This window comes from Ochotona curzoniae, unplaced genomic scaffold (genome assembly GCF_017591425.1).
Source record: "Ochotona curzoniae isolate NIBS_2020 unplaced genomic scaffold, NIBS_Ocur_1.0 contig_3819, whole genome shotgun sequence".
Lineage (NCBI taxonomy): Eukaryota > Metazoa > Chordata > Mammalia > Lagomorpha > Ochotonidae > Ochotona > Ochotona curzoniae.
In genome coordinates this window covers 2,141,349-2,166,151 of record NW_024466004.1, presented here as the reverse complement: position 1 = coordinate 2,166,151, position 24,803 = coordinate 2,141,349, and the positions used below count along the sequence as shown (strand labels likewise).

At 48.8% G+C, this 24,803-nt stretch overlaps 2 protein-coding genes across 2 annotated transcripts in view; one reads left to right on the top strand and one right to left on the bottom strand.

The window, feature by feature from the left end:
• SRPK1 (SRSF protein kinase 1) overlaps positions 1–4,924 on the top strand; it is a 54,496-nt gene extending 49,572 nt beyond the window's left edge. The window contains 2 exon segments of the mRNA XM_040983246.1: positions 1,501–1,593; positions 2,522–4,924. Of these exon segments, the coding sequence (XP_040839180.1) occupies positions 1,501–1,593; positions 2,522–2,706 (278 nt within the window). The 3' untranslated portion in view covers positions 2,707–4,924.
• Positions 4,925–10,937: 6,013 nt separating this feature from the next.
• Positions 10,938–18,545, bottom strand: LHFPL5 (LHFPL tetraspan subfamily member 5). Its single transcript, XM_040982957.1, has 3 exons — positions 18,105–18,545; positions 11,679–11,915; positions 10,938–10,950 (listed from the first exon to the last, which is right to left on the bottom strand). Exons 1-3 carry the CDS (start codon positions 18,514–18,516, stop codon positions 10,940–10,942), a joined length of 660 nt encoding a protein of 219 aa, XP_040838891.1. The 5' UTR covers positions 18,517–18,545; the 3' UTR covers positions 10,938–10,939.
• Between the last annotated feature and the right edge of the window lie 6,258 nt (positions 18,546–24,803).

Here is a 24,803-nt window from a genome sequence, read left to right as displayed (position 1 = left end):
ATCTAATTATCTTCCTTGTTGTTTCTGTTAGTGAATCATTCTTTGCCTGGTTTGAATTTACCTGTTCCACCATCCATCACTCAGCCATGCTTCCATCAGTACCTAGAAGTCAGTGCTTTTAGCATTCAAGCACACTACCTTCCCCGGATATAAAACCATGTCCTGTTTATATAAATTTTGCAGCATTTAAAATTTTCCATTTTTCAGAGCTAAAATTATATTTTCTTTCAAAAAGAAACTATAAGGGCTGTAAGCTTTGTGGTGGTCCGTGGGAACAGCTCGTGCTGTCCCTTGCTCCATCTAAGTGGCTGAGGAAGTGCTGTCTGTCTGGTGCTTCCATCAAGGTAACACTAGACCCCTAGAGGAATTAGTGTTCCCTTGCAGGATGGGTGAGGATGGTGAGAGTGAGCTCTGGCAGATCCACTCAATGAGCAGGGGTTTTTTTGAGCTCTCTTTTTCTCAAAATGTGGTCCCTTGGCATAGTAGCAGGCAGTGTCAGTTGGACACACTAATATTACTAACAAGCACTGTTTAGAAGATGGCATAGTTGATAATTTCCATTGCTAAGTGCCTATTTTAGTAGATCGGGTAGGTTTTGAGCACTGTCAGGTGATCAGCCACCTGCAATAAACTCCTAGCCTTCCCAGTCTCCCACTAGTATCCTTGGTTTTATTTATAGCTAAATTTAAACAACTAGTCCTTGAAAAGCTGTTCATAAAAACAAAACAAACAAAAAAAAAACTCTATTACAGCTTGTCTATGATCTTACTGCTCTTGTACCCTTCTATTTTAGACACATTGTAGAGCTGATAGGCAGAATTCCAACAAGCTCTGCCCCAAGAGTGAGTCACAGGACTCGAGCAGAGCTGGTATCATTATGAGACTGTTGTGTAGGCCTCAGGGATAGAGGACTTCAGGAAGCACAACGTTCACATCAGGGTTGCTGTCGGGCCGCACATGGGTGGGCTCCTGGAAAAAAAATGTTTTAAGATTTATTTATTTTTATTGGAAAGTAAGATATGCAAAGAGGAGGAGAGATAGAGAGGAAGATCTTCCTTCTGATGATTCACTCCCCAAGTGAGGGCCACAATGGCCCATCCAAAGCCAGTAGCCAGGAGCTCTTCCGGGTCTCCCACGCAGGTGCAGGGTCCCAAGGCTTGGAGCCGTCCTCCATTGTTTCCCCAGGTCACAAGCAGGGAGCTGGATGGGAAATGGGGCTGCCAGGATTAGAACCGGCGCCCATATGGGATCCCAACACGTTCAAGGCAAGGACTATAGCCATTAGGCTACTGTGCAAGACTAGGGCTCCTGATTTCTTAGGATTTTATTGATTCGCCATTAGATGGATTGATCCGGATTTATCTTCCCAAATAGGACAAAAAAGCAAGCCTGAAAAGCTTTGCAAAGAGCTGTGTGTGTTCTGCACTGGTGCCTGGAGCTGCATTTTTATTCCTGTTAAATGTGTCTTTCTTCCCCACCCCATATGTTTAAAATGTACAGATCACATTGCATTGATCATAGAACTACTGGGGAAGGTGCCGCGCAAGCTCATTTTGGCAGGAAAATATTCCAAGGAATTTTTCACCAAAAAAGGTAAAATATATGTGTTTTTTCCCAAAGGTTTAAAGATGATGAGGTAAGTAGAGCTGGGTACTTGTTCCCAATATCTTGTGAAAATTGGGCCTTGTGGCGAGCTGTAACCTAGAGAAGGGTGAATTAGTGCTGATCGGTGCAGAGAAAGATTTCAAATTTTTGACATTAATAATGTATTTATTATATATTCCAAATAAAACTGAAATGTACAAACCTTTTTAGAAGGATCTGGAAAACTTTCCACATTGTATGGCGATTCCTCCTTTCCTCACAACCTCTATTTAAATTCTATGAAAAATTGATTTTACTCAACTTGTGACAGGAGACAAACCAAGCGATGTTACTCTTTCTTAAGCCTTTTATTGGGTAGGAAAATGGGTGAAGTGCACATAAGAGTTCCTCCTTTTTGTTCAAGGTCAGCTTAACATATGCATGTATACATGGTACGTGATTACATAGGCATCCCTGCACACAGAGGAGACTTTCAGCAAAACTGTTCAGCAACATTCGCCTTGGTACTTGACAAAGAAACAAATACAGATTCAGAGTAACATGCTACTGTACCTACAGTCTGTGTTTGTTCTTTTGCTGCTTTTATAAGTATTTGACCTGGTGTTAACTTTCTGTTTTTAAATTGCTACTTCATTTTGAAGCAGACGCTAACTGGAGTATTGAGCAGTAAGTTGAGAAAATGCAAATTGTTCTTGGTGTATGTTGATAGACTGTCCCTGGGAACCATGTGACAAACTTTTAGGATCTTTTGGAAAATAACATATAATTCTAGACAGGTACTTTGAGTGAAGAGGATTAGATTCTGAGAGCAAGATTCAAATCTCTGTAGACTACCTGGATTAGTTCCTGGGTTTCCACAAGAGAATCTTGACACTTGTCAGTGTCACTCAGTTTTTTTGTGTTGTCTTCACTGCAGGTGACTTGAAACACATCACAAAGCTGAAGCCCTGGGGCCTTTTTGAGGTTCTGGTAGAGAAGTATGAGTGGCCTCACGAAGAGGCAGCTGGCTTCACGGATTTCTTACTGCCCATGCTGGAGCTGATGCCCGAGAAGAGAGCCACAGCCGCCGAGTGTCTCCGGCATCCTTGGCTCAACTCCTAAGGTCCAGTCGGCCCTGCAGCAGAGATGGCACACTGCCTCTCTGCCCCTCCCTCCGAGCTTCCCTTCTCAGGGTGAAGCTCTTCCTTCAGGGGTTTCTCGATTTTTTTTTTCCAATCCACGTGTTCATTTGGGTTTGCTTAGTTGGCCCTGTGGAGATCCCCACACCCGTTGGGCATATCCTAGGTGAATTTGGCCTTGGTTGAACTCTGCCAAAGACTTAACGGACTGAAATGTGAAACAGCCTCTCCCTGCCCTTGCCTTTCCATTAGGATGTTCTTGAAGTTCCAAACATCTTTTTTCAGAAAGAGCTATGAAGATAGATGAACCCAGCCTTTGACTGACTCTGCAAGTTATGTTTTCTAGCACGTGTCGTGTCGCCAGCATCGCCACAAGGAGGGGAAGGGTGTGTACTCTGTGCAGCGGAGACATTAAACTCACTGCATCCAGGCCGCATGGTCTTCCTGGATTGTTTGTTGTTCCCCATGTTCACTTATTTTTTTCCTGCAACTTCCAAGCTACTACCCTTTGAAATGAGCTATACAAACGTTGAATTTAGGTACCATTTTATCATTGTTCAAAGAATCATAAGATTGTTTCATCCTTTACTAAGATCTTTGAATCATCCGTCCGATTTTGAATATCACCAAAAGTGGAACCATTAAGTAATAATTTCTTGAGACCCTCAGGTGTTCTGCAAATAGTCCTTTCCTGTTATCCTGAAAGCAGAGTCATTTTGGCCACTTTTGGGGGTTTTTTGTTGTTGTTGTTTTGTGTTTGTTTTGATTTGTTTTATTTTTTACCATCTCTGGCTAATTTTAATCGGCGCGCTTGAGTGTATAGCCCCGAAACTAAAGGGTCGGGATGACTCTAAAGGGGATCTGGGCTTCAGACCTTTCTCACTCAGCCATGTGCGTACTTTTTGGTCTTTGTTTCATTTTGTGTTTTTTTAAAATGGCTCTCTCTTTACCTTACCTGAAGTTCTGGCCTTGAAGCAGTTTCCCTTGTGGTTCTGCCTTTCTCATTTTCTCAGAGCTGTGGGGTCTTCAACAAGAATCTGAGTAAAAGAACCATGGGAGGGATAGAATGGCACTTTTTGTTGACTATTTTTTTTCTTAGTTTTTCAGGTTAGCCATTCTCTGCTGCTATTTCCTTGTATAATGTAAGTTTGTAACCATGATTTTGAGCTGATTAAGATGTACTTGAGGCTGCTTTTTTTTTTTTAATGAGAAGAAGCTTTTTGAATTTTACTTTAGGGTTGGCTTCTCCTAGACATGACATGTTCCTCAAGTAAAACTAAGAAGCAAAAACAGAGCAGGATTGGGGTCCCAGCTGCTTACTCATCACGGACCGAGTGGGCCTTGGATTACAGCATCCTCCAGAAGCAGCTGTAGGGCTCCATTTCTGGAAAGCCAAGGAGGTGCAACTTGAAGCTCTACCAGGGAGACGCTGGGGAGCCATCTTCCTGTGTGGGAGCCTGGAATAGTTTCATTATCCACCAGGAAAAAGTGGTGCCCCTGGGCCATCCACTTAACTTACAAACTATACTCTGAATAACTGGCCAGCCATTCTTTGGATCCTTGATTGGATACTCCTTAAATCATACATGCTCCTGTAGAAAGAATTTGATGTCAGACTGTCTATGCACCAATCAAGAATGAAGAGACTAGATTGCATCAAACAACGGCAGGGAAATCCTTCAGCAATTCTGATCCACTTACGGTGTTCAGCTGTATTTACATCTAGAGCAATAGCAGACTAGCACTGAATTCTTTTCTACATTGTAAAATCACAGTTGCGGACCACAGGAATTCTGATGAGGCTATTAAGGTGAAATAATAAAAAGAAAGAAACTCACAAGCAAACCAAAGGCCTCATTTTAACAGTTGACAGGAAAATTGTAACAGGAGAGAAAAGCTGTGGCATCATTTCAGAAATGCTTGCCACCAAACAAGGGCTTTTTCCTCCTGTCATGTAAGCAGCCAAATGAATTAGAATTTAAGGAAAGAGGCAGCTGTAGAACTTGATCTTCCAAGTATCCCATGTACCTTTACTGAGCTTAAAGATAATGCTGTCAAAATCATTGCCAAGATCTCACTAAAGGATTTCTATTTGCTATTAGTTAAAAATAAAACCCTGAATACATTTTTATTCTTTCTACTGTGTGCATTGTCTGTTTTCTTTTATAAATACAGTACAATAAACAGATTATTTAATAACCTACATGTTTCTAAAACATTTCTGTTTACTTGCTGTTATGTTACTCATAATACAAAATCGTTCCCCATCAATATCCAACAGCACATAAACGGTTGTGTTTAACTGTGCAGTACTTGATACATGTCACATATCCACACTGTTGACCTGTTGGAGGGACGGGGAGAGGGGGTGGAATTTATCAAACCCTTGCCAGACTTCCCTAAGTAATCCCACTGATGCTTGTGAAATCTGCAGACCTAGCCCTCGCAGGCGGAGGAAACAGCGCTGTTGTCGCAATGCTTGCAGCCATCCCAAAAGATCTAAGGAATTGTCCACAGTTGCTCCAGAGCAGTCCAAGGTTATGAACAACTTCAGTGTTACCCATACTCTCACTCTTGAATCCTGTATGTTCAGCCTTAGGAGGAAAATGGGAAATGTGTGACAGCAACAGGGAAAGTTAGTCACACTAGTCGTTCAGAACCCCTTGTGGCTTTGAACATTAGTATAGAAAGATCAAGGTAAAACTCCAGTCCCATTAACCAAAGACATTGGGTTTTGTCAGTTTCTTAGTAGTTTTAATACTACTGCTAATGTTTTGGGGGACAGTGTCCTGTTTTTCTGGTTGATTCTCTGCTTGCATCAGCTGCAGGCTAGTTCAAGTCCCAGAAGTTCCACTTCCATCCAGCCCCCTGCTAATAGCCTGAGAAAGCGCAGGATGGCCCAAGACCCACATAGGAGACCTAAAAGAAGCTCTTTGATCCCAGCCCAAATCTGGCTGTTGCGATTTGGGGAGTGAACCAGCAGATAGGAAATCTCTGTCTCCTTTTCTCTGTAATTCTGCCTTTCAAAAAATTTCTTTTAAAAAGTTACATATCTCTGCCATCACAGAAACACTAGTTAAATCCTATTGTAATTTGATTTCTTTAAAAGATACAGGGCAGGAGAAACGGATCCCCATCAGCTGGTTCACTGCCCCAGTGGCTATACCAACCAGGGGTGGGCCAGGCTGAGGCTGGGAGCCGGAACCTTCTGTGTCTCCCACATGGCTGCAAGGTTCCCAAGCACCTAGCCATCTGTTTTTCCCAGGCCATTAGCAGGGAGCTGAATCAGAAATGGAGCAACCAGAACATAAACCAACAGCCAAAAGGGATACTAAGGATGCAAGCAGTGGCTTTACCAGGAGTCCAGTTAAGAGCCAGAAAAAATGTGAGACCATGCTATGTGTTCAGGGATTTTAAGTGAGATGCAAGCTTTTGGCCCAGCAGTTAGGCCACCGCTGGGAACTCCTGGATCATATATAGAGACCCTGGAGTATGAATTCCAGCTCCACTTACAATTTATCTTGGCAGTGGTTGTCCTAAGAGGCAGCAAGCGCTGACCCAAATGGGAGACCTGAATTGAATTTGGGTACTCCTGGCTTTGACTTGGCCTAGCATTGAGGGGGTACATGGGAAGTGAACCAGCCAGCTGCGAGATCTCAGTTTCTCTAATTGTGACTTTAACATAAGTAAATCCTTTGAAAAAAATATATCCAGTGCAGTCTCTTGAACAGAGCAATGATTTAGTGGTATCTAAAAGGCAGTCACTATTACCAGGCTGAACTTTCGTTTGCTTGAAGACAAAGCAAGCCATGGTCTGTGTCATACAACTCCCTTCCCCATCCGTATTCATTGGCCAAGATGACTCCTGCTTTAATGAGGTGAATCCCAGCAAGAGCAGAGATGGGCTGTTAGCTGGATGTACCTGAAGTTCTCCAGTTGACAGCAGAAAGACTTTAGGAGCTTTCCTTGTACCTCCTTTAAATAAATAGAAATAGCCCTTCAAATTACAGAATCTGTCAAGTTCTGGAATCAACTTGTGCAGCGTAAAAAATCTGAATCAGCAAAAGACAACAGGGATGTTGTCTTAAAAAGTCGCTATGGGGGGCCCGGCACAGTGGCACGAGTGGTTAAGGTCCTCGCCTTGCAACCCAGGATCCTATATGGTCGCCGGTTCTATCCCAGCAGCCCTACTTCCCATCCAGCTCCCTGCCTGTGGCCCGGGAGAGCAGTCGAGGACAGCCCAAAGCTTTGAGACCCTGCACCCGTGTGGGAGACCTGGAAGAGTCTCCTGGCTTCAGATCGGCATAGCATCGGCCGTTGCGCTCACTTGGGGAGTGAATCATCGGATGGAAGATGTTCCTCTCTGTCTCTCCTCTCTGTATATCTGCCTTTCCAATAAAAAAATAAATAAAAATCTTTAAAAAAAAAAAAAAAGTCACTATGGGGCCAGCTGAACTGGCTGATTCTCTGACTTGCAGTGCCAGCATCCCATATGGGCAACAGTTCAACTCTTGGCTGCTTCACTTTAGTTAATTAGTTATTGGAAAGTCATATACAGAGAAGATCTTCTGTCCAATGGTTCACTACCCAAGTAGCTGCAATGACTAGAACTGAGCTGATCTGAAGCCAGGAGCTTCCTCCGGGTCTCCCACAAAGGTGCAGGGTCCCAAGGCATTGGGCCATCCTCGAATGTTTTCTCAGGCTACAAGCAGGGAGCTGGATGGGAAGCAGGTCCACCGGGATTTGAACTGGCATACATATGGGATCCTAGTGCGTGCAAGGTTATGACTTTTAACTGTTAGACTACTGCACCGAGCCCTGTGGCTCCACTTTCAGTCCAGCCCCCTGCTATGACCTGGGAAAAACAGTGGAGGATGGTCCAAACTCTTCAGTACCTGCGTGGGAGACAGAGAGGGCTCCTGACTCCTGGTTTCAGATTGGATCAATTCTGTCCATTTTAGCCATTTGGGAAGTGTACCATTGGGTGGAAGATCTTCCTGTCTCTCTATAAATTGGCCTTTCCAACAAAAAATATTTTTAAAATAATGTTACTCTGTGTGTGTGGTGGGCTTCATATCGGAGTGCTTGTTTGTGTCCCAAATACTCTGCTTCTGATCCAGCTCCCTGCTAATATGCCTAGGAAGCTCAGGTAGGTAGTTCCTTGCCAGCAACATGGGAGATCCAGAAGTTCCTGGATCCAGGTTCAGTCTGGCCTAGCCCCAGGTGTTGCAGCCATTTGAGGAGTGAACTTGCAGATGGAAGATACCTCTGTCTCAAAGAAGTCATTAGGGAAGAGCCTGGTATGGCAACTCAGTGGCTAAAGTCTTCACCTCGAAAGCACTGAAATCCCATATGGGTGCTGGTTCTAATCCCAGTGGCCCTGCTTCCCATTGAGCTCCGTGCTTGTGGCCTTGGTCCATGCTTGGGACCCTGCACCAGCGAGGAAGACCTGGAAGAGGCTCTAGGCTCCTGGCTTCAGATTAGCGCAGCTCCGGCCTTTGCAGCCACTTGGGAAATGAATCATCAGATGAAAGATCTTCCTTTCTGTCTCTCCTCTCTATATATCTGACTTTGCAATAAAAATAAATCTTTAAAGAGCAAAAGTCATTAGGGGAAAATATGCTATGAATCAAGTATCAAAAATTAAACCCCATTATAATAGATTTCTTCATCAACCATTGAATAGGAATAGTCCTAGTATACATTCCTAGCCTACCTGAAAAGAAGATAAAGCAACACAGACTGGGCAGGTTGTTGGGGAACAGAGGTTAGACAAAGGCCAACAAGGAGGAAAGAACTCCCTGCGTTACCGTGGCTGGAGCAAGCGTAGCATTCGTTGCAGTTTTGTTCGTTACTCTGGACAGACCAGATCTTGCTTCCCAGAGATAACCAACGAAACCCTGTCTCAGGAGTCTGTCTTGCAGGCAGAGAATAGTCTGAGGACACTGCCCTCGTCTTGGCATTTACCACCTAAACTGCAGTTGCCTGCATGCTTGTGAATATGCAAAATCCAAAGCTCACGACAAGAAAAGTCATCTTCCCATTACCAATTCCTTGGCTGTAAATCACAACTTCCTGAGGCTGGGAGTCAGTGCTGGTTTGATGCATGGATATAATGAGGAATTGTGGATTGGTTGGTAGTTTTGTTTTTGTTGGCTGGTTGGTTCCCAGAGGGGAAAAGTCAAATTACTCTCAAATTAGTTTTGTTGGGGTTTTAAAAATATTTATTTGATAAGATACAAAGATTGCTCCCTTCTGCTGGCCCACTCTCAAATGCCCACGAACAGCTCATCCGGGCTAGACTGAAGCCAGGAGCCAGGAACTCGATCTGGGTGTCACGGCTGACAGGGACCCAACTACCTGAGCCACAGAGTACACATAGGAAACTGGAGCCAAAGCAGAGGCGGGCCTTGAACCTGCTGTGTCAACTGCTGTGTCAACCGCTGTGTTCCTCGGGCTTTCTGGGCTTCTGTAGGTCTTCCATTCACCCAGTCCCTCCAGAGACTGGCAGGCACTTCCAGGACTCTGTTCTGGCAGCCCCTACAGTCCTTACCCTTCTCTCAAGAGCACTCAGAAAAACACAGGAAGGGAGAAGCAGTGCCCCCATACACCTGAGCAGGCCATGTAGAACTGGTTGGGCCGTCCAGCTGTCAGAAGTCCCTTCCAGGATGACTGCCACCCAGCCCTCTTGGTGGAGAGGAGGGACTGCTTGAGGTGATTTCCTGGGCGAAGGGCTACGAGAGGCCATGGGTCTGCATGGTTCTGCTTCACTGCAGGCAGTTCTCTACAGGCAGCCTAGGAGGCCCTCATGTTACCCCACAGCATCAGTCCACCAGCAGCCAACCACGGGGGCCACTGACGAAGGAAACTTGAACTCGGAAGAATCACACCCTCTCATTTTCCACTGTCCGGGAAATGGGTGACCTGTGGTATTAGAAAAAAAAGGGGGGGGCAAGATTATAACATTTGGCATCTCTAAAAAAAGATTGATTTGTTCAACTGAAAAGCAGAGTGATAGAATTTTCCATCCACTGGTTCACATCCTGAAATGCCTCTCAGCCATGGCTAGACCAGAATGAACCAAGGATTCAGAAACTCTGTCCGCACCTCCAAAGTATGTGGGCCATCGTGTGTTGCTGCCGGGAGCGTTATTAGTAGGAAGCTGGATCAGAAGTGGTGGTGCCAAGACTTAATCCAGCACTCTGACACTGCATACACACTTCCAAGCTGGGGTGTAACTTGCTGAACCATGGCACCCATCCCAAATTTGCCACTTGTAAAAGCCAATATTTTTTTTAAAAAATCAATCTATTCTCACATATTGACTTCAGTCTACCAAGACAGAATTTCCTCATTTATGCTCTCTGTGTCTTTTTATTGTCATTTTTAAGATTTATTTGTATTGGAAAGGTAGATCAGATTTACAGAGAGAAGGAGAGACAGATCTTCCATCCACTGGTTCACTCCCCAGATGGCCACAACACCCTGAGCTGAACTAATCAGGAGCTCTTCCAGGTCTCCCATGCAGGTGCAGGGTCCCAAGGCTTTGGACCGTCCTCGACTGCTTTCCCAGACCACAAGCAGGGAACTGGATAGACAGCGCAGCAGCCGGGACACAAGCTGGTCCTGTGTGGTTGCCCATTAACCTGCCACCCTAGTGGAAGGCCTGTGTTGAGTTCCTAGCTCCTGATTCCTCCCTGGCCCTGGGCAGTAGAAGTTGTGGGCATTTGGATGAAGGAACCAGCCAATGAGAGCACTCTTATGACCTCTGGCTCTCAATTATTTGCAAAAAAAAAAAAGAGTTCCCAGTGAACACCGCGGAAACTTGAGAGGAAAAATTAAACTACTCCTTTCTATTCCGGGGGCCGGTTAGAAGTGCAGTGACTTAAAATTCTTCCTGAAAATGAGGATCCCCATGGTAACACTGAAGTCTGCTCCCATTTGCCCAGTGCCCTCCAAAAGACAAGCCCATAAGACATGAAAGCCCCACCTGCTGGCAGTTAGCACTTCTCCTGTCACCTTGCACACTGCAGGCCACCAAGAGTACAAGGTGCTTCCAGAGGTCAGATAGCCCCTGTTCCCCTCATTGGCCACAGAATGCTGACCGCAGCCCTGCAACCTTGCAACCCAGCCTCATGGGTCACTGGGTGTGCAGCAGGAAGGGGAGAAGCCCACCTGGCAAAGGCATATCTCACCTGGCTTTGAACTTCAGCACTTCACACTTCCTCTGTAACAGAAGAGGAAGAGGTTTATGCTTACAACAAAGCTTTGTGCATAGGCCCCTTCCCTGCCCACCACCCCAAGTTACACCACGTTCCTCACTTCCACTCCCAAAAAGCTTGCACTTCTTCTTGCTAAGTCAGTTTGAAATCCTGGGAGGCATGACAGCCTCCCTTCCCAGGGAAACATTGGAAGTTTCACAGTGGAAACGCTGACATTCACTGCTCTACTTCCAGGACCTAAAGGAGCCGGTGGGCACCCAGAGCACAGAGCTGCTGGGGAGAAAGAGGCACAGAGCCAACGGAGGTACCAGCCAGACAGGGCAGGTGCTGCCAGCGCTATATATGCACCACCCCAGGCTTTCATGTTTTGTTCATCTACTTCCCTAACACGAAGCTTACCCAAATAAGGTGGACTCCAACTGACTTTTCTAGTAGTGTGTTCTAGTGTGTTCTTTGGGAGAAGACAGGAGAACTGTATGGAGTAAGTCACCTCTCTCCCCGCCCCATGCACTGAGAGGACAGAGGTGGGCAGATACCTCTCTACCATCAATAGGTCTCCTGGCACCTGGTCATCCAAAGCCTGCCACCTGCCCCTGGCCTTTACCCTCGGGAAGGACAAAAGTTATGACTGTTTGGCCTTGGCGTCCCCATCCCTTGCCCAGGAGCCAGACAACTAGCTTTCCTTGCAACCTTCCACCGCCAGGCAGGGACCTCGTGGTGAGGAGAAAGGTACCTTTTCCGTCTGCCTTGTAGTCGTCAGGGAGGAGCTTGTCCTGCCGGTAGCCCAACACGAACGCCAAGAAGGAGAGGATGAGGGCATCGCCAATGCTGAGGATGGCCAGCATGAAGGCCCAACGGATGGTGCAGTGGCCCAGCGTGTACTTGCCTGTCTGCTCCCCGCACATGCGCCGTACCTCACTTGAGTCCCAACCATCTGGGTAGACCAGACAGCCGATCATTAGGCCTGTGGCTGAGGGAACAAGAGGGGTTGTAGATGAGGTGAGGTTGCAGGGAACTGGCTTTCAAACAGCCTGGAGAAGCATGAGATGCAGCTCCTATGCAGCCTTCCTGTAGATCTCAGCAGGGGAAGCCACTCCCAGGTGGGCTCCAGGCTGGCAGCTGGGGGCAGATGCAGGGAGCTGAGCTCTCAGGCTCAACCACACGGGATCTGCCCTGGACCAAGGGGGCCTAGCACGCATCAGCCATACTCTTCACCCTGGCCTCAATGAGGCACTGCCTCGTCTGGCTTCTGACCCTCAGATGCTGGCTGCAGCCCTGAGACTGTGATATACATTTGTTCATAGCTCAACATCTCTAAAGTGTAATCAGAAAATGTCAGGACCCCGGCGCTGTGGTGTAACAGATTCAACCACCACTGCCTATTCAGCCGGCTTCCCATTTGGGTGCTGATTCTAGTTAGACTGCTCTATTTCCCATCCAGCTCCCTGCTAATATGCCTGGGAAAGCAGTGGAAGATAGACTGGGGGTTGGAGCCCCTGCACCCATGTAGAAAACTGAGAAGAAGCTCCTGGCCCACCCCTGGCTATTTTGACCATCTGGGGAGTGAACTAGCAGATGAAAGATCTCTTTCTGTAATTCTAACTTTTAAATGAATAAAATAATCCTGAAAAAAAAAAATAGGAAGCAAGCAAGCACCAGGCCACAGTTTGGTCGCTAGCACTTTTCCTTTTCACAGAGCATAGCATATGGGGACCTGGAACTCAGCCATTGTGGAGCTTGGATACTGGGAGGCTTTCCAGCCTCAGCCCTGGCTGCATTGTCATGAACTTTCTACCCAAACAGGTTTTTCCCCTTCTCTGATTCCACACAGTGCAGCTGCCCTCATTGCCTTAAATCCAAGAATTTTCTGCAAGATTTCAAATGTTTATTCCCCTGTGGCCAGACAGCAGCAGACAAACCCTGGAATGTAGACAGCCTGTGATAGTGTTCTGTAAAACTTAAAGGAATAAATGAATGTGTGAATTAACAACAACAAAAAAATGTTGATTCCCAGGTCAGGACTCAGCATGCATTCCAGAGGCAGTATTTAGCACAGGAGCTAGGATCCCACTCACGGTAATCCATCAGTGTGCAAGCACCAGGATCCCAAATGGGCGCCGGTTCCAATCCCGGCAGCTCTGCTTCCCATCCAGCTCCCTACTTGTGGCCTGGGAAAGCAGCAGAGGATGGCCCAGGACCTTGGGACCCCTGTACCTGGAAGACGTTCCTGGCTCCTGGCTTCAGATCGGCCTCAGCACTGGCCACTTGAGGAGAGAACCAGCAGATGAAAGACATTTTTCTCCTTATCTCAGTAAATCTGTCTTTCCAACAAAAAAATAAGTCTTTTCAAAAGATTTATTTATTTTTTCTCCAAAGTCAGATATACAGAGAGGAGGAGAGACAAAGAGGAAGATCTTTCATCCGATAATTCACTGCCCAAGTGGCCAGAACAACTGGAGCTGAGCCAATCCGAAATCAGGAGCCGGAGCTCTTCCGGGTCTACCACATGGGTGCAGAAACCCAAGGCTTTGGGCCATCCTCGACTGCTTTCCCAGGCCACAAGCAGGGAGCTGGATGGGAAGTGGGGCTGCCAGGATTAGAACCGGCACCCTTATGGGATCCCGGCTTGTTCAAGGCAAAGACTTTAACCACTAGGCTATTGTGCTGGGCCCAAAAAATATATAAATCTTTTTTGAAAAAAAGATCCCACTTGGGACCCCTACATCCCATATCAGAGTGTGGGATTGAGTGTCAGCCCTGCTCCTAACTCCAGCCTCCTGCTAATGTGCCACCCTGGGAGTGGCAATGGACTCAGCACCCAGGTCCCTGCCGCACACATGCCTCCTGGCTTTGGCTTAGCCCAGCCCTGGCAGCCACAGGCATTGTGGAGTGAAGCAGCTCATGATAGCTCCATCTCTATCTCTCTGCCTCTCAAATAAAAGGCTTTTAATTTTTAAGAGGAACATTTATTTGAGAAGCAGAATAACAGAGAGACACAGACACACAGAGAAACACACATCTTTCTATCCTCCGACTCACTCCCCAACAGGCAGGGCTGGGCTAGGCTGAAGGCAGGAGCCAGGAACCTCATTCCACTTCCTGCATGGATGCCAAGAGCCCAAGCACCTGGGCCATCTTCCACTGCCTTTCCCTGTGCGTCAGCAGGGAGCTGGATGGGAAGCACAGTGGCAGGAACTTGAACCTGCACACTGATATGTGCCAGTACCACACCAGTATCACAAGCAGGGCTTAACCCACCGTGCCACAACGGTTGTCTCGATACACGTTTGAAACACGCAGTGCAGTGATATGTAAAGACCAAAGTCCCACCTCCCCGTCTCCATGGGTCAGCCTTCCTCTGATGTTTCCGAGAGCAGCTCATTTATCCGGCTCCTTGACAGATCACAGAATATTCCATGCACCATCTTGACCCTGACACAAATTCTTCAGCAAAGTAAGTTGACCATTCATATCCCCATTTCACAGGTTAGAAAACTGAGAGCAGTGAGAAACCAAAGTCCCACACCGATCATTAGCTATAGCAGAGCCAAGACTCAAATTCCCTTCTGACTCCTGACTTGAGAGTTCGTTCTCTCCACTGCCAGAAGGCGAGCTCTCCAGAGGGCTGGAATTACTGAGCAGTGACATCTTAGACTTCTTGAGAACCTTGACAAGCGTATCAGGAAGATGCAGAAGGTGAGGGCGAGGCGTCTGTGTAGCCAGGTGCTTCGCCACCTCGTGTGAGTGGCAGGCACAGCCTATCACTCTAACGGGGGCTCCGTACAGGTGAGGGGGGCAAGAAGCCACCCCACGGCATGCACACCCCTCCCTTTGCCCCCTTCTCCTTCCACAGCATCTTCCTGGTTGGGATGGGTCCAGAAAGAGATCCAGGGCTTCTGAGTTGGAAGCAAACTGTGACTGGAGGTTCCCCAGTGACACCCCAGGAGCACCCCACTCACCCACACTCCTCTCTCTAGATACACCGGGCTGCCCCAGGGCGCTCCATGGAGACATCCTGGTGCTCTGGGCCAGTTCACTCCTCTTTTCTAGCCTCTGTTCTCTCATCTGTAAAATGGAGCTGACGTTTAACTCATGTCAGAGTCGCAAGAACTGAGTATGAATCCCATACAGAAAATGGCCACAGTGGTGTCTCCTGCACTATGTGTGGCCGAGTGATGTGGGGCATGGCTACCACTGGCACAATGTCAGACAGAAGCCACTCCAGAGGTGTGGCTGCCAGGTGCTTGGCAGGCCTATGTATCCCACCCTCTTCCCATGGGGTTGGGCATGGCATATAACTTCCTTTATCCAATAAGAGGCGAACAGAAATGTGCATTATCTCCAGGCTGCCCTTGAATGCTAGTAGAAGACCTTCCCCACCTGTTCTCTGCAGGTTCTCTGCAGTGACCACAGCCAAGGGCAGCTCATGTTAATGGCTGTGTGCCATAAGCAGGTAGTAGGCCTTTGTTTTAAGCCCCTGTGATTCTTGTACCACTTCCCAGCTCGACTGGTAAAGCATTTGCTGTGTTTTTCACATGGGTGCCAGGCACAATGCAAGGGGTTTCCCACACAGGATCTCATGAGCATCTCAGGGAGAAGACACACAGCAGCCACCCCATGCCACCTGGCCCTGACCTCCTAAATCTCCTTGAGCACTGCTGGCTGCAGCCCTGCAGCGCTCCACCCACTCCTTGCTCCGGGGCTTCTTGGCCGAGTGTGCTAACCAGCCTAGGTGGCTTCAGGTAGATGCCTCTCCCAGCTCTTGGCTGTGGGGCACACCCTCACCTCGTCTCCTGCACCCCACTCATCCTCCCTTCCCAGCACAGCGAAATGGAATACGACACCACCTTTATTTATGCCTATCCCCAATATAAATGTTTCATGAGGTGGCACCTGGCCACCTCTGCTATCAATGTCTCCAGCTCTGTGACCCAGATATAAACGACTCAAATCACCTGGGCCTGCTCAGCAGGTGACACCTGATGCAGGGTTTTGGCGGTGGAGGGGGGCGGGTAGTTGGGGAGCCGGGGGACAGCATTGAGAATGTGCGGAGGGTCAGGGGCCAGCTTCCCGTAGCCCTGGCGTGAAGGGCCCTGGCAGAGCGCACCAGCTGGATGGCAAGTGAAGGCCCATTCTCTAAAACACAAAACCACTTCATCTTCAATTTCCCTTCTTTCTCTCCTCCGTCCACTAGAGATGGCCTCACACCTGCTCTGGCTTCTTTTAATCCACAGGGAGATTAGAGAGAAGGAGAACAGTGGGAAGGTTTGGGAGGTGGAGCCAGAGGGGGATGGACTCCGGGCAAGTTTGGGAATCAAAAAGTTGGCCTCTTGTAATAGGTGTGCTCAAGGGCCGGTCGGCTCCCAGGAGCACTGTCTGTCAAACAGAGGAGCTGCACTCGCTGGGCTGGGCTCCGGCTCAGCAGGCCCATATGTGATTCAATATAAACACACACTTTAGAGTACCTTTGTTTCCCTGGGCCCTATCCCCATCCTCCATCACCAGCTGATCTGACACAGCCTTGGCCAAGCCTGATCTCAGATTCCTCATGTAGAGTCGGGGGCTGGGAAGGGTGGAGGCCAATTTCCCCTCTAGCTCTGTAGTCTGTGCACTCAGTGGCCTCAGACTAAGCCTCTGGCTTTACTCTGCCTGTTAAGATAATACAGCACGCCTGGCATGATGACTCAATGGTTCAATCCTCACCTTGCACATGTTGGGATGGGCACAGATTCATCCCCCTGTTATTCCACTTCCATTCCAACTCCCTGCTTGTGGCTCGAGAAAGCAGTGGAGCACGGCCCAGAGCCTTGGGACCCTGCACCCATGTAGGAGTCTCAGAAGAAGCTCTTGGCTCCTGGCTTCAGATCAGTTCAATTCTGGCCATTGCAGCCATTTGGGAAGTGAACTGGCAGACAGATCTTTATTTCTGTCTCTCTTTTTCCTCGTAAATCTGATCTGCCTTTTCAATACAAATAAATAAATAAATATTTTAAAAATAAATAACAGCTTCTCATTCTAGCTAGCAACCCCAGGGTGTCTTTCCTGTACCTCCAGGCCCCAGTACTGCCCCTATGAGCAGTGTGAAAAATCTTAATGCCGAATTGGCATGGGCACAGACTGAGGCACCTGAGGCTGCAGGACAAGGTCCTGGGCCCTCCCTGAGCTCCCCAGGCCCAAGGGATGTGCCTGGGACCTGAAGCAGGGGGAAAGGTGGGCAAGGCCTTGCCCCGAGCACCACACCAGGCTTCCTGCTCCAGCTACCGAGCTTTCGACACCCTGCATGGCCTCCCTCCAGCTCACGGAGCATCCCTCCCTTTGCTGGCTTGCATAAGGAGCCCCTTAACCGCGGCTCAAAGACTCAGCACTCCTCAGAGACAGAGCAGGCTCAGCATGATGGTAACACTTCAAAATCAATGACCAACCCTGGCACTTTCCTAAGAGCAGTTTGGGGTAGAAAGGAAGGAGTGGGGACAGTTGGGCGTCTGGACACTATTCAAAGAAGAAAAAATGGAGCCAATTCCCAAATGGTGCTGGTTCAAGTCCCAGCTACTCTACATCCAATCCGATTCCCTGCTCATGGTTTAGGGAATCAGCAGTAGATGGTTCAAGTCCTTAGACCCCAACACCCCACAACGAAGACTCAGAAGAAGCTCCTGGCTTTGGACTAGCCCAGTTTTGGCTGTTGTGGCCATTCATTTGGAGAGTGAACCACTGGATGGAAGATCTCTCTGTGTGTCTCTCCTTTTTTTCCTCTGTAACTGTTTTTTAAATTAAAAAAGGAGAACACTGCCCAGAAGCTAGAGATGCGCATAACACCTCTATCCTGTGTTGGGCAGTGTTTGATTAACATCTCTATTCTGCTTGGGGTTAGGCCCTATTCCCACATGGCAGACAAGGCATGCTTCCTTCTTTCTCATTCCTGGAGCTGCAACAGCCTCCAGCGCCATGGCCTAGGTGTCCTGTGTGCCCTGGCAAGTCACTGTCCCTCTCTGGGCTCCCAACCTCAGCAGTAAGATGAGTGGATAGAACACTAGGTGCTCTCTGCTGCAGCCCTGCTGAGGTGCGTCAGAACCCCCCCGCAAAGCACCGCGGAAGGTGCTGAGTGTCGGGGCCGGAGCCTCCACCTTGGGGCCCCTGCCTTCCCCGCGCCCCTGCTCACCCGCAGCCAGCTGCATCCACGCGCAGATCTTGTACACTGTGGCGGTGTTGCAGATGAAGAACAGACTGAAACAGATGATGGAGCCTATGATGAGGAACATGGCTAAGGCCACAAAGAACATGGCTGTCTTGAAGGCCCGGGAGGGGATGGAGGAGAAGTCCAGGGGGCCGCCCTTGCAGATGAGCTCGGAGGACAGCACGTTGCCCACGCAGTAGGAGAAGAGGCCGAAGTAGCCTGCCTGCGGCGTGCTGACGCTGTCGCCAATCCAGTAGGGCTGGATGAAGAGCGCCATGACCAGCACCGAGAAACAAATGGTAAGTGTGCCCCACATCACGCCCACGGCGCGTGCGTTGCGCACATAGTTGGTGTGGTAGATCTTGGCGGCCTCCTGGGCCGGCAGCAGCTTCACCATGGTGAGGGCTCGCCTCTAGAGGAGGAGGGCAAGACCCCAGAGATGGGTGACTCCTCAGCTGGGCTTCGTGAAGAGGACCAAAGTCACGGTCCAAGGTGAAGGTCCCACCAAGGTTGGGAGATAGAGACTGGAGAGGGACAAAGTCAGGCTCGGCCTCGGCCGGGGAGACGTTCGCCAGCAGCTCCGGTCGGACCTGTCTGTAGCCTCCGGCCTCCTCTGCGGCCGCGGCCAAGGTCTCCGGCCTGCGGCGCCGCCCAGCCCGCTCCCCTCGTCCCCTCGTCCCCTCGTCCCCTCGTCCCCTCGTCCCCTCGTCCCCTCGTCCCCTCGTCCCCTCGTCCGCTCCGGGAGCCCCGCCTGTCCGCCGCCCGGGGCCCAGGGCGCGCTTCAGCACCGCGGACAGCGCCCGGGCGCCGGGGCGGGGCGAGTGGTCCCCACGCCTGCTTCTCAAGGAGGGGGCTGCGGATGCCGCCCCGGCTCCTCCCAGCCGCAAATCCACTCCCCTCGCAGCAAAGCACCGCCCATCCTCCCTCCTGCTCCAGGTTCTCCCGCGCTCGCCAGGCCCCCTCTCCATCCTCTTCCGAGGCCAGCAAGCTTCCTGTCTCTGTCCTGCGGTTGGCCTGGCTTTGAGTCCATATCTGTCACACAATTACTGAGAGCCTACTGTGTGCTGACGCCTGTGCTGGAGACAAGACCAAATCACAGATTTGGACTTAGGGCTTAGACAGGCCTGAGTTGGTACCGACCAGGTGCTGGCTAAGTAACCATCTGGGAATATAACTTTCCCGAGCGTCTGTTTATCAGGGGGCTGATGACAGCATCTGTCACATAAGGTTAGGTAGAATAACTTACGAAAAATGTTGGCTTCAGGGCTTTATGTATCAAAGTCACTTAAAGTGTTGATTTTTATTATTAGGACATCCAGTAACATTTCTCTGCACTTTCATTTTTTCATGAACACTGCTTTCCACAACTGGATAATAGTGCCTATAAATTTTTTTTTAAGATTTATTTTATTTTTATTGGAAAGGCAGATATACAGAGAGGAGAGACAGAGAGGAAGATCTTCCGTCCGATGATTCACTCCCCAAGTGAGCGCAACGGCCGATGCTATGCCGATCTGAAGCCAGGAGCCTCTTCCAGGTCTCCCACGCGGGTACAGGATCCCAAAGCTTTGGGCCATCCTCGACTGCTTTCCCGGGCCACAGGCAGGGAGCTGGAAGGGAAGCGGGGCTGCCGGGATTAGAACCGGCGCCCATATGGGATCCCGGGGCGTGCAAGGCGAGGACCTTAACCACTGCGCCACCGTGCTGGGCCCATGCCTATAAATTTTGTATACAACTTTTTCATTCAGTGTTATACCATCAATATTTTTTCATTTTACCTTTTTCAAAAACATGACTTTAGCTATTGTAGAGTGAGGTGCAGGGTACCACATGCCATAATTACTTAAAATAAATTCTTGGGCCTGGCATGGTGGCCTAGCGGCTCAAATCTTGGCCTTGAAAACACCAGGATCCCATATGGGTGCCGATTCATATTCAGACTGCTCCACTTCCCATCCAGCTCCCTGCTTGTGGCCTGGGAAAGCAGTTGAAGACAACCCAAAGCCTTGGGACCCTGCACCCGCATGGGAGACCCGGAAGAAGCTCCTGGCTCCAGATTGGTGCAGCACCGGCCGTTGCAGTCACTTGGGGAGTGAGTCATCGGAAGGAAGATCTTCCTCTCTGTCTCTCCTCCTCTCTGTATATCTGACTTTGCAATAAAAATAATTTTTTTAAAAAAATTCTCCCTTTTCCCAAAGTGTTTTTGGCACTTGCCAGCCTTGAAAAACAGCCCTGCCTTGAACAGGTTTGCACCATTTCCTGTGTTTGCTCCTCTCTTTAAATCCATTTACTTTTGTGACCAGTCTACCCTGTCAGCTTGGGACAGAGCCCTTACCTCTGCCATCAGATTGGGTGCTCCCCCAGAGCAGAGGTGGCATCTTCCCTAAGAGCAGGTGGGTGACTCTTGTTTGACCGGCCTGGCACACTAAGGTTCTGGTGAGCAAGTCAATCAAAGGACATGCGGTCCCTCTAGAAGGGACTGCTGTGTGGCCCAAGGCCATCCCTGCCTCCCCCAGGGAACCGAAATTGGCATGAAGCGGAAATGTTGCTTATTAAGAAGCAATCCATGTGTGCCTCCCACTCAGCCACTTTGACTCCTGCCCCACCTCACCCAGCTCTGTGACCCACCTGACAGCCATCCGTTTCCTTTTGCTTTCATTAGCCAAAGTGGGCTTTGGCTTGTCAGCAAAAACCTCTCTATTCTAAATTGTTGGCACCAGAAAGGGTGTTCCAGCTTATGTAAAGAGTTTTTTTTTTTTTTAAAGATTTACTTCTTTTTATTGGGAAAGCATATTTACAGAGAAAAGGGAAGAGAGAAAAAGATCTTCCATCCACTGGTTCACTTGCCAAATGGCCAAAACAGCCGGGGCTGAGCCGATCTGAGGTCAGGAGCCAGGAGCTTCTTCTGGATCTCCCATGTGGGTGGGAGATGGTTCCAAGGCTTTGGGCCTTTCCCAGGCTTTCGCAGGCCACAAACAGGGAACTGCTTTCTCAGGCCACAACAGGGAGCTGGGTGGGAAATGGAGCAGCTGGGACATGAACCAGCGTTCATACGGAATGGTGACATTTGCGGTTGAAGGATTAACCAGTTGAGCCACTGTACTACTGGTGCAGGATTTTTTAAATTATTATTTATTTTTATTGGAAAGGTAGATTTACAGGGAGAGAGAGAGAAAGATCTTCCGTTCACAGATTTACTCTCCAAGTGGCCACATCAGCTGGAGTTGAGCTGATCTGAAGCCAGGAGTCTCTTCCAGGTCTCCCACACTGGTGCAAGGTCCCAAGACCTTGGGTTGTCCTCCACTGCTTTCCCAGGCCACAGGCAGAAAGCTTGGATAGGAAGTGGAAGAGCCAGGACATGAACTGGTACCTATATAGGATCTGGCAAATGTAAGGCAAGAATTTAGCCATTAGGCTATCACTCTGGGCCCTGGTACAAAGAGTTTTTAAGATCCCTGTTTATTTTCAGAATTATGAAACAGCAGCTCTTGGTACATAGAGGAGAAGTAACTCATCAGTTATCACTTGTAAGCAAAAGACCGTGAGCCTTCTGAAGGTCAAATTTAGAGAACTGCGTGGTTGGGCCATAGATAGACTTCAAGGGAATGAAGAAATTAGGAACCCTGAATGGGGTGCCTGCTTGTGATGGCATTGAAGAATGCCATATAACGTAAGCTCAAAAGCCTACATTAAGGAGCAAACCAAAATTCCAGACCCTTCTGTGACATTGCTCAAACATCCGTTAAGGCTTGTTGCTGTAGGACATAGGCTCATTTAAAACAAAAAGCTGTGTACAAATGTTTTATCAAGGAATGTATGTGGGTGGGTGACAAATATGAAAAAATACCCAGTGTGAGCCAGTAGGGAAACACAAACCATACTGATGCATCACGGTATGCCTAACCAGAAGGGACAACCTGCACAGCTGACAGCACCAGTACAGTGAAGACAAGGAGCAACCGAGCACATGTGTTGATGATGCTGTATCAACAGACAGCGGCTGTCACCTTAGGCCACTTTGGGATCATTTCTTAGAAATTGAAAGCAAACATGTGTCATATGACTCAGCCTTCTCCCTCCTTGCTCTAGTTATCTTAGAGAAATGAAAATTTGTGATCACAAAAAATACATGTTGTGCCCACATTAACGTGTAGAGCAGCTTTCTTCCTAACTTCTCAAAACTCTTGAGTTGCAAGTGAGTGGATAAAAACACTACAGTCTGTTGATGCGAGTGGATGACCAGTGGGTAATGTAAAATAACAACCTGGGTTTGCTGCTGTGGCCCAGTGAGTGAGGATGTTACTTGTAGCACCAGCATCCTGTGTTGGAATGCCAGTTTCAGCTCAGCTACTCTGCTTTGCATGCACCTTCCTGCTACTGTGTCCGGTAAGGCAGAAGGAGACGGCCACCCATGTGGGAGACCAGAATGGACTTCATGGCTCCTGGCTTCAGCCTGGCTCAGAGCTGACTGTTGCGGCCACTTGGGGAGTGAAACAGCAATGGAAGACTTATCTCTTCCTCTGTCACTCTGCCTTTCAAATAAAGAATGAATTACAACTTGGAACAAAGAAGCAATAAAATGCCATGAATAAAATGCATGAACCGGGCCCGGCGCGGTGGCGCAAGTGGTTAAAGTCCTCGCCTTGCACGCCCGGGATCCCATATGGGCGCCGGTTCTAATCCCGGCAGCCCCGCTTCCCTTCCAGCTCCCTGCTTGTGGCCTGGGAAAGCAGTCGAGGATGGCCCAAAGCTTTGGGAACCTGCACCCGCGTGGGAGACCCGGAAGAGGCTCCTGGCTTCGGATCGGCGTAGTATCGACCCGTTGCGGCTCACTTGGGGAGTGAATCATCGGATGGAAGATCTTCCTCTCTGTCTCTCCTCTCTGTACATCCGCCTTTCCAATAACAAAATAATAAAAATAAATCTTTAAAAAAAAAAATAAAAAAAAAATGCATGAACCTCAGCTGTATTACGCTAAGTAAAGGAAGCCACACCACCATAAAACAAGCATAAGTACACACTGTGTAATTTCGTTTATAGACAAGGCGAAGGCACAAATGGCACAGGTTGACTCCAGAATGGCCACGAGACGGAATTTCTTAGGATGATGGCATGCTCTACGCCTTGATTTGATGGTGGCTCCATGATGCGTGCATTCGCCCAAGCTCGTGGAACCATGTTCTCAGAAGACTGCAGGCCTGCCACATCAACGAGATGCTAACATTAAAATGCGAGATAATTGCGGCGGGCAGTTTGTAAGAAGTAACAGTGCGACTTGATAAGGAAGAGCAGGGCCACACTGTGCCTGGGGTTTGAGTTCACAGACTGCTGGCACCAGAGACCAAGGTCAAAGTGTGGGCAACAACGCACAAGTGGGCAAAAATCCAAATTTAAGGTCGAGGCCTATAGATGAGGATCTGCAACTGGGCAACAGTCCAAGGCCACAGAACTGTGTGCTTTAAGATATCCTTGGAACAGTCACGGACTGACTTCTGTGCTTGGATCACATTGTCGCTTCCTGATTGTCAACCATTGGCTGGGTTCGCCTGAATATGGGGTGTGGTGACCAGTCTTGGTGCCACATCAGTTCTTGTCATTCGACTCCCCAAGCAGTTCAATAAAAGCTTGAGGCAGTGAGCATTCTGGGTGGGCGTCCTTTCCCTAGAGAAAGAGGCTCCCCACTGGCCACCCCATTTTCATAATCCATATCTTGCATCTGTCTCATTTCTTATTTTCTCAATGGAGTGTCGCCTGTCTCTCTGACCCTGCTCATGCCGCTGCGGGGAGCGTAGTGCTGAGTGTTGGTGGGGAGCCAGCATGCAGAGGGGGAATGCAGCAAATGCTTAGACAGACATGCCTCACTACCATGTCCAGAGTGAAAAAATAGTGGAAGGAAGAAACAGAACCCAACACACAAGTAGGACCGTGAAGGGCTCAGATGTCTCAGGATTAGGCTCACTGCACAGCGTGAAGAATGGGGACCAACAGAGGCAGAGGCTCAGGGGAGGGTCCCATGTCCCTTCCACAGCCTGGTGGAGTCTGTAGCAATAAAGACTCCAGTATCTGCCCGTGTTGTCTTCAATGCTGTGTCACGTTCACCTTTCTGTATCTGTCCTTCTCTTTCCTTCCTTCCTTCTATGGCGGCACATAACTTTACACTTTAGCCCCTAAAGTAAGACTTTTTTATTTAATTTGAGAGGGAGAGAGACACAGAGAGAGAACTTCTTTTTACTGATTCACTCCCTTTAATACTTGACTTGAGCCGTCATCTACTACCCGCCCCCCCCGCCTCCCGCCCAGGATGCCCATTAACAGAAAGTTGGATCAGAAGCAAAGTAGCAGAGATTCAAACAGCTTAGCTGCTGGGCCAAACACCTGCCCCAAAGCTAAGATTGTAGAGATGTACCATGACCAGACTGTAGGTTTGGGGATAAAAAAAGTTTGTTTGGAAAGTATGCAGAAGTGTCACCATTCTTTTTGCTACACTCTGCTTGCCATGGAGAACACCCCAATCTTGCCCCAGGAAGTTGGCTGTACCTGGCTGTGGCACTCACGGATGGAAACGGCTGCTTGGGTGCCTCCCCCTGCCTCCCATCCCGACTGTGAGAAGCGGTGGTTGAGATACCGAGATACCGTTCCTGCCGCTCACCTCCCAACGCTAGGGAGGACGGGGGCAGTCTGTAG

Excerpts from the sequence above, each read along its gene's own strand:
- LHFPL5 (XM_040982957.1), bottom strand. The coding sequence starts at position 18,516 with ATGGTGAAGCTGCTGCCGGCCCAGGAGGCCGCCAAGATCTACCACACC. Across the intron at positions 11,916-18,104 it reads GTGGATGCAGCTGGCTGCGG|CCACAGGCCTAATGATCGGC; the intron begins GTGAGCAGGGGC and ends TTGTTCCCTCAG.